The 12,219-nt window shown below is 24.6% G+C and overlaps 4 protein-coding genes across 6 annotated transcripts; 2 read left to right on the top strand and 2 right to left on the bottom strand.

Annotated features, from left to right (window-relative positions):
* The first annotated feature begins 115 nt into the window (after positions 1-115).
* Positions 116-2,803, top strand: LOC127287099 (matrix metalloproteinase-17-like). Its single transcript, XM_051313848.1, has 10 exons — positions 116-255; positions 382-531; positions 711-820; positions 897-1,058; positions 1,126-1,418; positions 1,486-1,745; positions 1,811-1,958; positions 2,025-2,166; positions 2,268-2,386; positions 2,449-2,803. The coding sequence occupies exons 1-10, from the start codon at positions 139-141 to the stop codon at positions 2,574-2,576; spliced, it is 1,629 nt and encodes a 542-aa protein (XP_051169805.1). The 5' UTR covers positions 116-138; the 3' UTR covers positions 2,577-2,803.
* An 84-nt stretch (positions 2,804-2,887) lies between these two features.
* On the bottom strand, positions 2,888-9,375 carry LOC127287100 (thioredoxin reductase 1, mitochondrial). 3 transcript variants are annotated; one of them, XM_051313850.1, is made up of 9 exons: positions 7,899-8,059; positions 7,014-7,181; positions 6,302-6,525; positions 4,446-4,576; positions 4,158-4,387; positions 3,856-4,070; positions 3,586-3,768; positions 3,145-3,503; positions 2,888-3,072 (listed from the first exon to the last, which is right to left on the bottom strand). In XM_051313850.1, the coding sequence occupies exons 2-9, from the start codon at positions 7,138-7,140 to the stop codon at positions 2,943-2,945; spliced, it is 1,599 nt and encodes a 532-aa protein (XP_051169807.1). In that variant the 5' UTR covers positions 7,141-7,181; positions 7,899-8,059; the 3' UTR covers positions 2,888-2,942. The 3 variants fall into 3 exon arrangements, with proteins under 3 accessions (XP_051169807.1, XP_051169806.1, XP_051169808.1); XM_051313849.1 differs by lacking the exons at positions 7,014-7,181; positions 7,899-8,059 and adding an exon at positions 9,217-9,375; XM_051313851.1 differs by lacking the exon at positions 7,014-7,181 and having other exon boundaries at positions 7,899-8,066.
* Positions 7,559-11,116, top strand: LOC127287109 (C-factor). Its single transcript, XM_051313870.1, has 5 exons — positions 7,559-7,800; positions 9,076-9,127; positions 10,052-10,242; positions 10,334-10,483; positions 10,611-11,116. The coding sequence occupies exons 1-5, from the start codon at positions 7,672-7,674 to the stop codon at positions 10,833-10,835; spliced, it is 747 nt and encodes a 248-aa protein (XP_051169827.1). The 5' UTR covers positions 7,559-7,671; the 3' UTR covers positions 10,836-11,116.
* A 20-nt stretch (positions 11,117-11,136) lies between these two features.
* Positions 11,137-12,216, bottom strand: LOC127287113 (uncharacterized). The gene is made up of 3 exons (XM_051313874.1): positions 11,744-12,216; positions 11,507-11,671; positions 11,137-11,410 (listed from the first exon to the last, which is right to left on the bottom strand). The coding sequence occupies exons 1-3, from the start codon at positions 11,945-11,947 to the stop codon at positions 11,180-11,182; spliced, it is 600 nt and encodes a 199-aa protein (XP_051169831.1). The 5' UTR covers positions 11,948-12,216; the 3' UTR covers positions 11,137-11,179.
* Positions 12,217-12,219: the final 3 nt, after the last annotated feature.

Below are 12,219 nucleotides of genomic sequence, written 5' to 3'. Positions count from 1 at the left end.
ACACTCATTTTTAAAACAGTTTTTTCCCGTTTATTATTTTTATCTAAAAATTGATAATTACAAAAATAAATAACATACATTTAAATAAATAATTATACAAAAAAAATATTTAATATTTTACTTTAATTTTTTCTCACAATGAAATTATTAATTTTTATTTGGTTGATTTTAAATTTTAATATTAAACTCATTCACTTGGCACCAATTAATATATCAAATCTTTTGATGCAACGTCTTTTTTTATCAACTAAAACGGTACGTAAAAATAAATCATTAAAATTTTTTTTTTCTATTTTTTAAGCAATAATTTTATTTCAATTTATATTAATTTTCCTTAATTACGAAAAAAAAATGTATAAAAATTGTGAATTTCATTTCTAGATAAATTTTATGAAAAGATTTGGATATTTGCCAACGAGTGGAAATTCCGAGTCTCTTTATAAGGAAAGTGCATTGGTCGATGCAATAAAAAGTCTACAAAAATTTGGAAATATTCCAATGTCCGGAGAAATTGATAATATAACTTTAAAGGTATTTTTAGTGCAGATAATAATAATTGATTAAAAATTAGCATATTAATTACGAAAATATTCAATGTGAAATATTTAGAAAAATAGTAGACAAATTTAAATATTTAAAAATAATATTCAGAAAAATAAAAAAATTATTTATTCACAGCGTAGTTATTTTAAGTTTTTAATTTTTAAAAGTTGATAGAAACACCACGTTGTGGAGTTGCCGATATAAAACATTTGAAAAATCGAGAAAAAAGATATATTATCGGTTCTGAAGGATGGAGGAAACGCGTTATCACTTATTAGTAATTGATTTTTTTTTTTTTATTATCAATTAACTATTATTTAAATATAATTAATATTTTTTCAAAATTATTATAGCATTGCCAATTGGTCACCAAAATTGAAACAAGAATCTGTAATTAAAGAAATGGAAAGAGCTTTTAAAGCTTGGACCGATTATTCAAGGCTTAATTTTCAAAATGTCAATGATCCGAATGCAGATATTATAATAAGTTTTAGTCAAGGATCACACGGTGACGGGTATATATATATATATTTTTTTTTTAAATTAAAAATTAATTTTAAATAAATTTTTTTTTTTCTTCAGTTATCCTTTTGATGGACCGGGAAATATTTTGGCACACGCTTTTTTCCCCTATGAAATGAATTCATTTGGTGGTGATATTCATTTTGACGATGATGAAAAATGGGAGATAAATTCATTTGATTCACAAGAAGAAGGAACAGATTTTTTCTCAGTCGCTGTTCATGAATTGGGACACAGTTTGGGATTATCTCATTCAACAATTCCAACGTCAATTATGTTTCCTTATTATAAAGGATACACTTCGGGATTTCAATTAGATTACGATGATCTTCTTGGATTATATGATCTCTATAGTACGATTACTTTTTTTTTTTTAAATATTTTCTTATTTTATTCTAACTGAATTAATAAAAATTTCAGTTTTACATCATAAAGAAGAACAGGAACGAGAAATTCCAAAAACAACGACAGAATTTGAAATTGAATTAACAACTGATTTCTATTCAACAACTCAGAGATTAGATTTTCAGAATATTACATTTATCGGTGATTATGAAACAGTTGAGGAACATCGTTTGCATGAAAAGAAAAATAATTTAATTACAATTCCTGATATTTGTCAAGGGAATTTTGATACTATTTCAATGTTTAGAAATGAAATATTCATTTTTAAAGGCGAAGTAAGAATATAATTATATTCTGAAAGAAAAATAATTCTATTGAAATTAAATTTTCTTTTTTTTAGTATCTCTGGCGTTTAATTCAACGTGGTTTATTGGACAATGATTATCCAGTGAAATTACAACAATTATTTCACGGTTTGCCAAATTATGTAACGAAAATTGATGCCGCTTATCAAAGAGAAATTGATTCGAGTATCGTACTTTTTTCTGGTTTGTGTTTTATAATTAGTTTTTCTTTTTTTCAAACTATTTAAAAATTTTTTTTTTTTTTAATAGGCGACAAATATTGGATTTATAATGGCAATAGTTTTAGCAGCGACAGTCCAAGATTTTTGTCTGATTACAAAATTCCTGATAATATCAATAAAATTGACGCCGCTTTTATTTGGCCAAAAACAGAGAAAGTTTATCTATTTCGGTAATTTTTCAAAAATCATGGAAATAATTTTCTTTTCCAATTTTATTGTATTTTCAAATAAATTTCCAATTTATTTTTTTTTTTAATACAAAAAAAAACAGAGGCAATGAATTTTGGACAATCAATGAAAGTCAAGATAAATTGGATTCAAATTTTTCACATATTACAAAATTAGGTGGTATTCCACAAAATTTTGACACTGCAATGACATGGACAAATGGTAAATAATAATTGTAAAAAAAAAAAATAATTGAATTTTCATTAATTAAAAACTATTTTCAGGTGCAATTTACTTTTTTAAAGGGAAATATTTTTGGAAATTTAATTCCGAAACATTTAAAACGGAAATTGGTTATCCATTATTAACGGCAAAATATTGGATTGGATGTGAGAAAATAAAGGAGAAATAGAAATAGAAATTAGTGAGAAATAGAAATTTAATGTTAAAATGTTAACAAAAATTGCATAAAAATAATTTCTTTTTACTCACTGTGGAATTGCAAAATTAAAATACTGTATACAAAATTCACTAATTGCTTCTTCAACAAAGCAATTTTGTATTCAATTATGTTAATAAACTTTTTTTTTTTTTTTTTTTTTTTCCTTTCAGAATTTGCTTTTTATCATTAATGCAAAATCGTCATAAAAAAAAACCATTTTGGAATTTCACTTTAAAAAATATTCTATCACCTTTATCCCCTCAATACTTTTGTAAAAAAAAAAAAAAAAGTAAATAAGATTGCTTTCAAAATCTTCTAGTTATGACATTCTAATATTTAACTGCAACAACTTTGTGGTGTTGGATCCATTCCCGATCTTTTTGTTATGAAAACACGAGTGAATTCTTCAGCCGTTGTTGGATGAATACCAACAGTTGATTTTAACATTGGAAATGTTAAATTGCACCTTTAAAAATTAAAATTTTTGTTACTTGAATTAATTATTAATAAAAAAAAAAAAAAAATCGGCGATAATTACTTGATGGCAGCAGAAAATCCTTGAATAACTTCACCGGCATTCGGTCCAACGAAATGCATTCCAAGAACTCGTTGATCATCTTTTCTTAATGCAACAACTTTAACGTAACAATGTTTAACATTTTTTTGTGGTACAAAAAATTCCGTTGGTTTATAATAGGCGTGATAAATTTCAAGATTCTCCTCTCCGTACAATGCGATCGCTTGTTCCTCACTTAAACCAACACATCCATATTCCAAGGGACTAAATACAGTCGTTGCCACATTTGTATAATCCATTTGATCCGTTGAACCACCAAAAAGACGACGAGACAACAATTTTCCCGCATGAATCGCCACCGGTGTCAATTCTGGAAGTTTCTGTTCAAAAAAAAAAAAATTTCAAATCAAAAACCTTGTTTTGTATTCGTTTAAAGAAAATTAATAGAAAAAAAAAACTAACGTGAAGAACATCACCGACTGCATAAATATTCGAAACGTTCGTTTGTTCATTAACTGTTTTGATTTTTTCACTTTCGGGCATAAGTACAAGTCCCACATTTTCTGGTTTTAATTCCTTGGTCAGTGCTCTACGTCCTATTGCAAATAAAACGGTATCGTAGACATCCTGATGAATTTCTCCGTTCTGTTAATTAAAAAAAAAACACATTTTATTTTCTTGCGATAAATTAAATAAATTTTTCTCAAGAGAAAAAAAAAAAAAAAAATTCACCTTATCAACCCAATGAACGAGAAGACGACCATCGGCTTGTTTTTCAATTGCCTTTGGTTTTGCTTGATAAATAAAATGTACGCCACGATCGGCCATTTCCTCAGCGACAATATTTGCCATTTGTTGATCGAATCCACGTAAAACAATTGAACGAACCATTATCGTTGCATCGAAACCCATTCCATTTAAAAATCCCGCACACTCTAATCCAATATCTTTATATTAAAATTGCGTCAAGAAAAATAAAAATATAATCTCTAAATGAAAAAAAAAAATAAAAAATTTTTTGAAAAAAAGGATACATCCAGCTCCAACGACAAGAGTTTTGCCTGGTGCTTTATCTAAACTGAAAATATCGTCACTTGTTATTCCATATTCAACAGCTCCGGGAATATCAGGATACCTTGGCCTACCACCAACGGCAATTAAAATATTTTGCGCAGTTATAATTTTTTGATCGCCATTCTTCATGACGCCAACAATTGTATGTTGATCTTGAAAATGTCCAAGAGCATTTATATACTCTACATTTCTAAAAAGAAAAAAAAATTAGAAAATAAATTTTTAAATTAACAGAAAATTTCACTTACTTATTTCTGAGTTCAACTCGTGTCACCCAATTAACAGATTTTACATGATTTTGAACAGCATTTTTCAATGCATCCCAATCAATTGTAATTGTTTTTGGATCGGGTAATTGCCAGCCAAAAGCAACGGATTCCTGTTATAAATAATTATTTTTTTTTTTTTAAATTTTGAACTAATTCATTTCTGTTATTTCGCCCGTCGCGGGCGAAATAAATACGACTGTGTGAACTGGCTATTTCGCTCGTCGAAATGAATGTGTTTTAGAAAACGGGCAAAATAAGAAAAATAGATTACATATTTCGCCCGTTCAAGATAAAATCGAGTATCTGGAAGACGGGCGAGTTTATTATTTCGTCCGTTAAGTATAGACAGCTGTTTTTTAGATAATGAGAAAAAATAATTTTACTTTTTTTTAAATATAACAAATAAGATGGTTAGAAAAAAGACGTCTGAGTATAGGTCTAATATTATTTATTTATATCTTTTGGAGTATTTGGTTTAATAAAATAGAAGAAATTTAAATTAAAAAAAAGTTCTTAAAAATTCTTTAAATTCTTAAAATTAATACTTAATTATTTTCTATTTTTTTTCAAAAAATTTTATTAATTAAAGTTTTGAGAATATTTGTAACATAAAATTTGTTTGTAATTATTAACTTGAAGATTTTTCAAATATTTATTTTACACGTTTTTGAGACGTGACTTTAAAGAATAATAATTATTTTATCTAAGAAATTGTATTGGAAAAAAAATTAATATATTTATAGAGGTATTAATTACTCTTATTAAATAATTAAAAAAATTTAATATTTTATAGTAATGGTAAATAAATATAATTAAAATTATAAAAAAATTAATCTAATATTAAAATTATAAATTATAATTATTAAATTTAACTAATTAAAATTACGATGTTGAAGTCGAAAACAATTAAAATTGATCGTCATCGATTTAAAAATATTAATATTTCTTCAAATAATTAATAATATTTTTTAATATTTTTTATAAATTTTTCTTTTAAAAATTGTTGACGAAATAATTGGAAAAAATTTTTTCTTAAAAATTGAAAAAATCATTTTAAAAAATTTTTTTCATGAAAAATGAAAAAAAAATTTTTTTTAATTTTGTTTATTAAACTTTGATAATAAAAATTGTGGATTTTAATTTTGTAATTTAAATAAGAATTCAAAAATCGACTATTTCTGAAATTTTTGTATATTTGCATCTCTAAATTCAACGAGTAAATAAAATTGAAGACAATCAAAATAAAGAATGTCATATGAACTACTTTCGATACCAAATAGATTTTCAAACAACGCACCGTCGTTTTCAATATTTAAAGAATATACTATACGGAGTATAATCTCACATTGATATATAAAACCATGATTCTGCTGAGAAAGAAATCAGAAAAACCCTTTTTTTTATCGAAACACAAAAAATAAATGAGACCATCAAATTTGTTTATCAAATATATGATATTTAACATAAATTGCAAAATAAAAGTTAAAATAATTTTAGTTTGTAAATTGAAATATACAACAGCTGTTTATACCTAGCGGGCTAAATATTGTATTTTGATTATTTCGCCCGTTTTTGTTTAAACATTTCACGGACGAAATAATATACTCGCCCGTCTTCCAGATACTCGATTTTATCTTGAACGGGCGAAATAATCTATTTTTCTTATTTTGCCCGTCTTCTAAAACACATTCATTTCGACGGGCGAAATAGCCAGTTCACACAGTCGCATCTATTTCGCCCGCGACGGGCGAAATAACAGAAATGAATTAGTTCGCCCGAGCGGGCGAAATAGAAACAACCTTTACTTTTTATAAAGGGGATAATTAAATATTTACATGAATAGCTTCACCGAGAAGAGCGGCTTGATGCATAAGCTTTTTTGGAATACAACCAACGTTAACGCAAGTTCCTCCTAAACCCCATTTTGTTCCTAAAGGAGTTGGTGTCACATAATCAAGAACAGCAACTTTTGCACCAAGTTCAACAGCCTCTTTTGCAGCAGCCAAACCACCTGAACCACCTCCCAAAACCACTAGATCGTACATATATTTGTGTTCCGCTAAAAAGAAAATAATTTAAAATTATAAATTCATATTCATATTGTAAATCGTTTTATAATTAATCTTCAATCATTTGAGACAAAAAAAAAAAAAAATCATTCATCGGGTGGGAAAATTGAAACGATTTTCAAAACAAAATCTAAAAAAAAAATATGATAATAAATCTAAATAGTGATGCAATAAAATTTTAGTACAATTAAAAATTACATTACGCAAGTTGGTATAATTACAAAAATTATTTCTAATTTACAAATAAACAAAATCTGTCATCTAAAAACATTAAAACTAAATTCATTATTAAACAGCAAAAATTTTTATAGATTATAATTTACAAAATATTACCAACATCAATATTTGTAATAAAAAAAAACCTTCTTCATATAAAAAAAAAATAAAACGTAAATATAAAAATTTGACAAGTATATTCTATTTTGAAAATCATTTTACGTAATCGATGTAATGATGAAATCGATAAAGTCACACTCACTGGATAAATAAGCCACGAGAATATTTCCAAAGAGGGAATTTTTATTTCCGTTAAACGATAATTTTAATAAATTAGCCGGTTTTCTTCTAAATGACATGAACCTCGGGATGATTGTTAATGTCGCCATGATTGTGGCGCGAATCACAATATAAAAATTCTGACGTCACTCTGTGAATTATCACATATGCACATATCAGAGAATATTAATTTCAGTTTGATATTTTTAGAAAATAATTTTTAAATTTATTGATTGTCTACCTAATGTTAATTATCATTAAATTATTTTTATATTTTTGAATTTTATTTTTGAAAAAATATTTTTATTTTCTTTTTTTTAAAATCATTTTTTTTTAAGAGGGAAATTCAATTTTTGTTTTTTGTTATTATTGTTAATTAAATAATTCGCAAAAGAATGAGAAAAATATTAAACGGATGCGAAAAGCCACAAATTCTTTATTTTTTCACTTTCCGAATAATATTCTAACCGGAAAAAATAATCAAACCGAGATTAATGAATCACATTTGAGCTGAGTATAAAATGCACTGTCAGTATAGAGCGTGCGCGTCTAACAATAAGATAATATTTTAACTTCTTTTCGATTATCATTAAGAATAAAAGGCCGGTAGTATTTTTTTTGAAGAAATAAGAGAAAAAAAAATGCGTTCAGTGTTAATAACTGGTGGTAACCGAGGGATCGGTCTTGGTATTGTTAAAAAATTGATTCAAGGAACAAAATTTCAACCGGAATTTATCTTTGCTACATGTCGAGACGTTAGCAAAGCGACAGTAAGTATATTTTCTACTTTATGGATAATAGAATTAATTGTTGAATAATTTTTAGATTTATATAACCTAAAAAAAAACCGATTCTCAAGCATACTTACCAATTGGTGCCATTGTCTTATTTTTATATATTAAAACTTGAAAAAAAATGAAAGAATTTTATTCAATTTGAATTTATAAACAAAATTGTTTGAGAAAACACAACTTTCAATATTAACGGTTGTAAATGAACTAAAAAGAAATTAGTTTTCTTGATCGATATATAAAACAATAATGGCGCATTCACAAACTGCTAATCTTTCTATTGCGCATGCGTAACAACAATTTTTTTCATTGGTTCTTTATTTTCCAGAGAATTTAAAATTTATTTCAAAATCATAATTAAAATTAATTTAATAAAAAAGGAAAATCATAACATGAAATTAAATAATTTATTATTAAGTAAGGAAAAGTAAATATTTTTTTTTCAAGTATTTTAAAAGCACTTAAATATAAAATTAGAGCAATTGTTTAAACGCATGCGCAATTTTTTTTAAAAAAAGCGCCATATTTTGAAAAAGGAATTTTTATTTAAATTTGAAATATTTAAAAATATTAATAAAATGTAAACTTTATTAAATAATAATAAAAATAGGTAAATAATAATTAAAGTAAAATGTCAACGAACAAATAAAATGACAATATTAATTTAAAATTAAAAACAATATTAAATTTTTTTTATTGATTGAAAAATTTAGAGGAGAAATAATAATTTTAGTGTATTTTTAAACTTTATGTAAATTCTATAAAAAAAAATTTAGAATAAAATAATATATTGCATTTTTTAAATTAAAAATTTCTCAATGTCATGTAAGATATGGGTTATGCATGATTGTGCAAGACATGATGACGGAGTAAATTATACAATTGTGGAAAATTGTAACACAAATTAAAACGAGAAAAAAATGTAAATTTGTGAATCAAAAATAGTATTAAAAAAAACGATTAAAATTTTTAACTAAAAGTATAGTAAATAGAAGAAAAAAATTACAACATATCCCGAAAATTACCTTGAAAAGTTCTTCCGTTTGTAATAATAATTACAATTAGAAAGGAATTTTCAATGAGGTCATGTAATTACATGACAAATGGAATATATTAGTCGATATTAAAACTATTTTATTTCGATTATTATTAAATAAACAAAAAATGTAATAAACTAAAATATTATTTATAACAAAAATTAAAATAATAATTATTGTCAAAAAAAAAAGATTTAATCAAATTTATGTTTTTCAGGAACTCAAAACACTTGCTGATTCAAATCCAAAATTACATATAATTGAAATTGGTAAATAAAATTAATTTCTTGATTTCGTGATATTTTTGACTTATAACCAAAAAGGAAAGAAAAATTTGCAATAAATTTTTTTTTTGTACCTTTGATCATTTTTCCATTTGAAGGTCGTAATTCTTCGATCACTTTTATTTTATTTTCACCCTCATCACTCGACTCAGAATGTAAAGTTTCGGACATTTTCAAACAAGAAGAAAAAAAACTTTTATTTTTGTTAGATTTTCGTTGTTTTTTCATAATTGAAATATAGATAAAAGAAAGTTTTATTTCTCACTTCACTGCACTTATCGATAGAACAGTGATTTTAAAAATAATTTAAAAAATATTTTTAAATTTTATCCTAAAGAATAATAATAAAAAAAAAAAAAAACATTTGGATAATTATTATTTAATCTAAAAATTTATTTTATTATTTTAAAAAGGATTTTTATTTTTTAATATTTCTTATAATTTTAATTTAGTTGAATATTTTTTTTTCTTTTGGAAATTAAAATTATTTAATTTGCATTAATTCAAGATTTTTTTTAATCTCGATTAGATCTTATCAGCATCACAGTGTAAGATTAGATTTCTACTAAGAATATAAATTTCGAATTGAAACTATATATTTTTCCCAACAATATAATAGTTTAATTCAAGGTGAAAACAAACACGACAAATGTCTATTTATCGATCATTATGTTTTCAACTACAATAATTGTATATATATATATATATGAAAAATTTATTCCACTAATGTTTATTACGATATAAAATAAATAAAAAATTAATTTCAGGAAATAATAAAATTCCTGTAAAGAAATAAAATTTATTTATAGTTATTTTTTAATTAACTTTTTTAATTTCATTCCTTTTTTTATTTCACTTTTTCTTTTTAGTCTAGTGTTAATATTCATTTTAAAAAAATTAATCTTTCAGATCTAAACAATGTAAAGGATTATAATAAAGTATTTGAGGCAATTAATGAAAAAGTCGGTGATGCTGGATTAAATCTTCTAATTAATAATGCGGGAGTTTCGACAAAATTCACTCGACTTGGATTGGTTAAAGAGGAACAGCTTAAAGATAATTTTGCTATTAATACAATTGCTCCTATTATGCTAACACAGGTATTTGCAAAAAAAAAAAAAATAAAAAATTTCCTATCAATTCTTTAGAAAATGAAATTAAAGAGAAAATTAAATTTTTTTTTTACGACAGAAACTTTTGCCACTTTTAAAAAAAGGAGCCAAAATTCAAGAAGATAAACCAATGAGTGTTTCGAGAGCAGCAATTGTTAATATTTCTTCAATTCTTGGAAGTATTGCACAAAATGATTCAGGCGGATATTATCCTTATAGATGTAGCAAGGTTTGCTAATTAATTAAATTAATAATTTTCGAGAAAAATGTTTTTTTTGTAAAATTTTAAATTGGATATAAATATTAATTGTTGGGTTTTTTTTTTATTGAGATTAAAAAAAAATTTTCTTCTTCAGAGTGCATTAAATGCAGCAACAAAATCAATGAGTGTTGATTTAAAAGAAAATGGAATTTTGGCAGTTTGTGTTCATCCAGGTTGGGTGAAAACTGATATGGGCGGATCTCAAGCACCGTTGGAAATTGAAAACAGCGTTGAAGATATTTTAAATACTTTGCAAAATTTAAAAGCCGAAAATACTGGTACTTTTTTGCAACATGACGGTACTACTTTGCCTTGGTAAAAAGAGAGAATTTCTTTTTTTTTTTTTTGAATTCTCACAAAATTGTAAATTATAATTGAATCAAATAGATTTTTATATTACTTTCTATAATTCTCGGAATTATTTCCTTAATTGCTCTAAATACCTTTGGCATTGACGCCTTGAATTCTAATAGAAAATTTATTGTAAACTGAGATCTTGAATACCTATATATTTAAAAAAATTGTAATTTCAATAATAAAAATTTCATTACACTAAATTGTATTATTTTCAAATAAAGGAATTATTAAAAAATATAAAAATTGAAATCAAATTACCAACCTTATGGATTTGTAACTAATTTTTGTATTTACGATGTAATTGCACTATAAAATACAACACCATGGAATATTTGTTTCTATATCCTTTCCAGTTCCAGATTTTAATTGTTGATTTTTCATCTCTAAATAGCTATTTTCATTTTTTTTCACCAACCATTCTGGCAGTGGTTTAGACCAATCTTCCGGTGGTTTATCTCTTTTTTTCCAAACATTATTTGCATAATGAGCCTTAAATCTCTTAAATCTTCGTTCTGTTTCACTTGTTACTATTGCATCCTTTATATAATAAAAATTTTCAAATTGAAATATAAAATATGTGCAAATTAATATTAACAAATGACAAAGAAAAAAAAAACAAACAAACAAACTTACAAAGGCTTCAGTGTTCTTTGATTTATTCCATTTTTCACAATTATCATAATCAGTTCTCCATTGTGAACAATCAATTGTTTCGCCAAACACAAAATACTGATGAAATCGTGATTTCATACTTGTACAATCAAGATATTCATCTTTATACTGATGACAAGGTCTAATCTTTAAATAAATTTTAAATTAATTTTACATAAGAGAATTATTTTTTTTTTAATTATTTAAATAAATACCTACCATCCATTTATTAAGTACTCTATCATTATTACTTGTATTTTCCTCGGTGTTCACTTTGCTTTCTTTTTGATTCTTATTTTCATCATCTAATTCATTTATATTCACATTATTATCCTTTTGATTTTCATTGTTGTCATTGAATTCACTGTTAATGTGAATTTTACTTTCTTCACTAAACTCATTAGTTGTAAAATGTTCATTCATTTTTTTTTTGTTTCAACTAAAAAAAAATTTATAAATAAAGAACTTGGATTTTGAGGTTACATCACGTTTAATAGCGAGAGTGCTGTAACGTGGTTAGAAACGATTACATAAATAATAGAAATTAAAATATTATTAAACAGACAGGAATTAAAAATAATTTTCTCGAAAATTAAAAATACACCCACGATTATGTAAATGAAATATTAAAATTTTGTTTAAACAAACAGAAAATTAAAAAATTAAAACTGTAATTTAAATGTTGACAATTGGTA

Source organism: Leptopilina boulardi, unplaced genomic scaffold, assembly GCF_019393585.1.
Source record: "Leptopilina boulardi isolate dan_hultmark-lab unplaced genomic scaffold, ZJU_Lbou_2.1 LbouV2_368, whole genome shotgun sequence".
Lineage (NCBI taxonomy): Eukaryota > Metazoa > Arthropoda > Insecta > Hymenoptera > Figitidae > Leptopilina > Leptopilina boulardi.
This window is presented reverse-complemented; position numbering and strand designations above follow the sequence as displayed.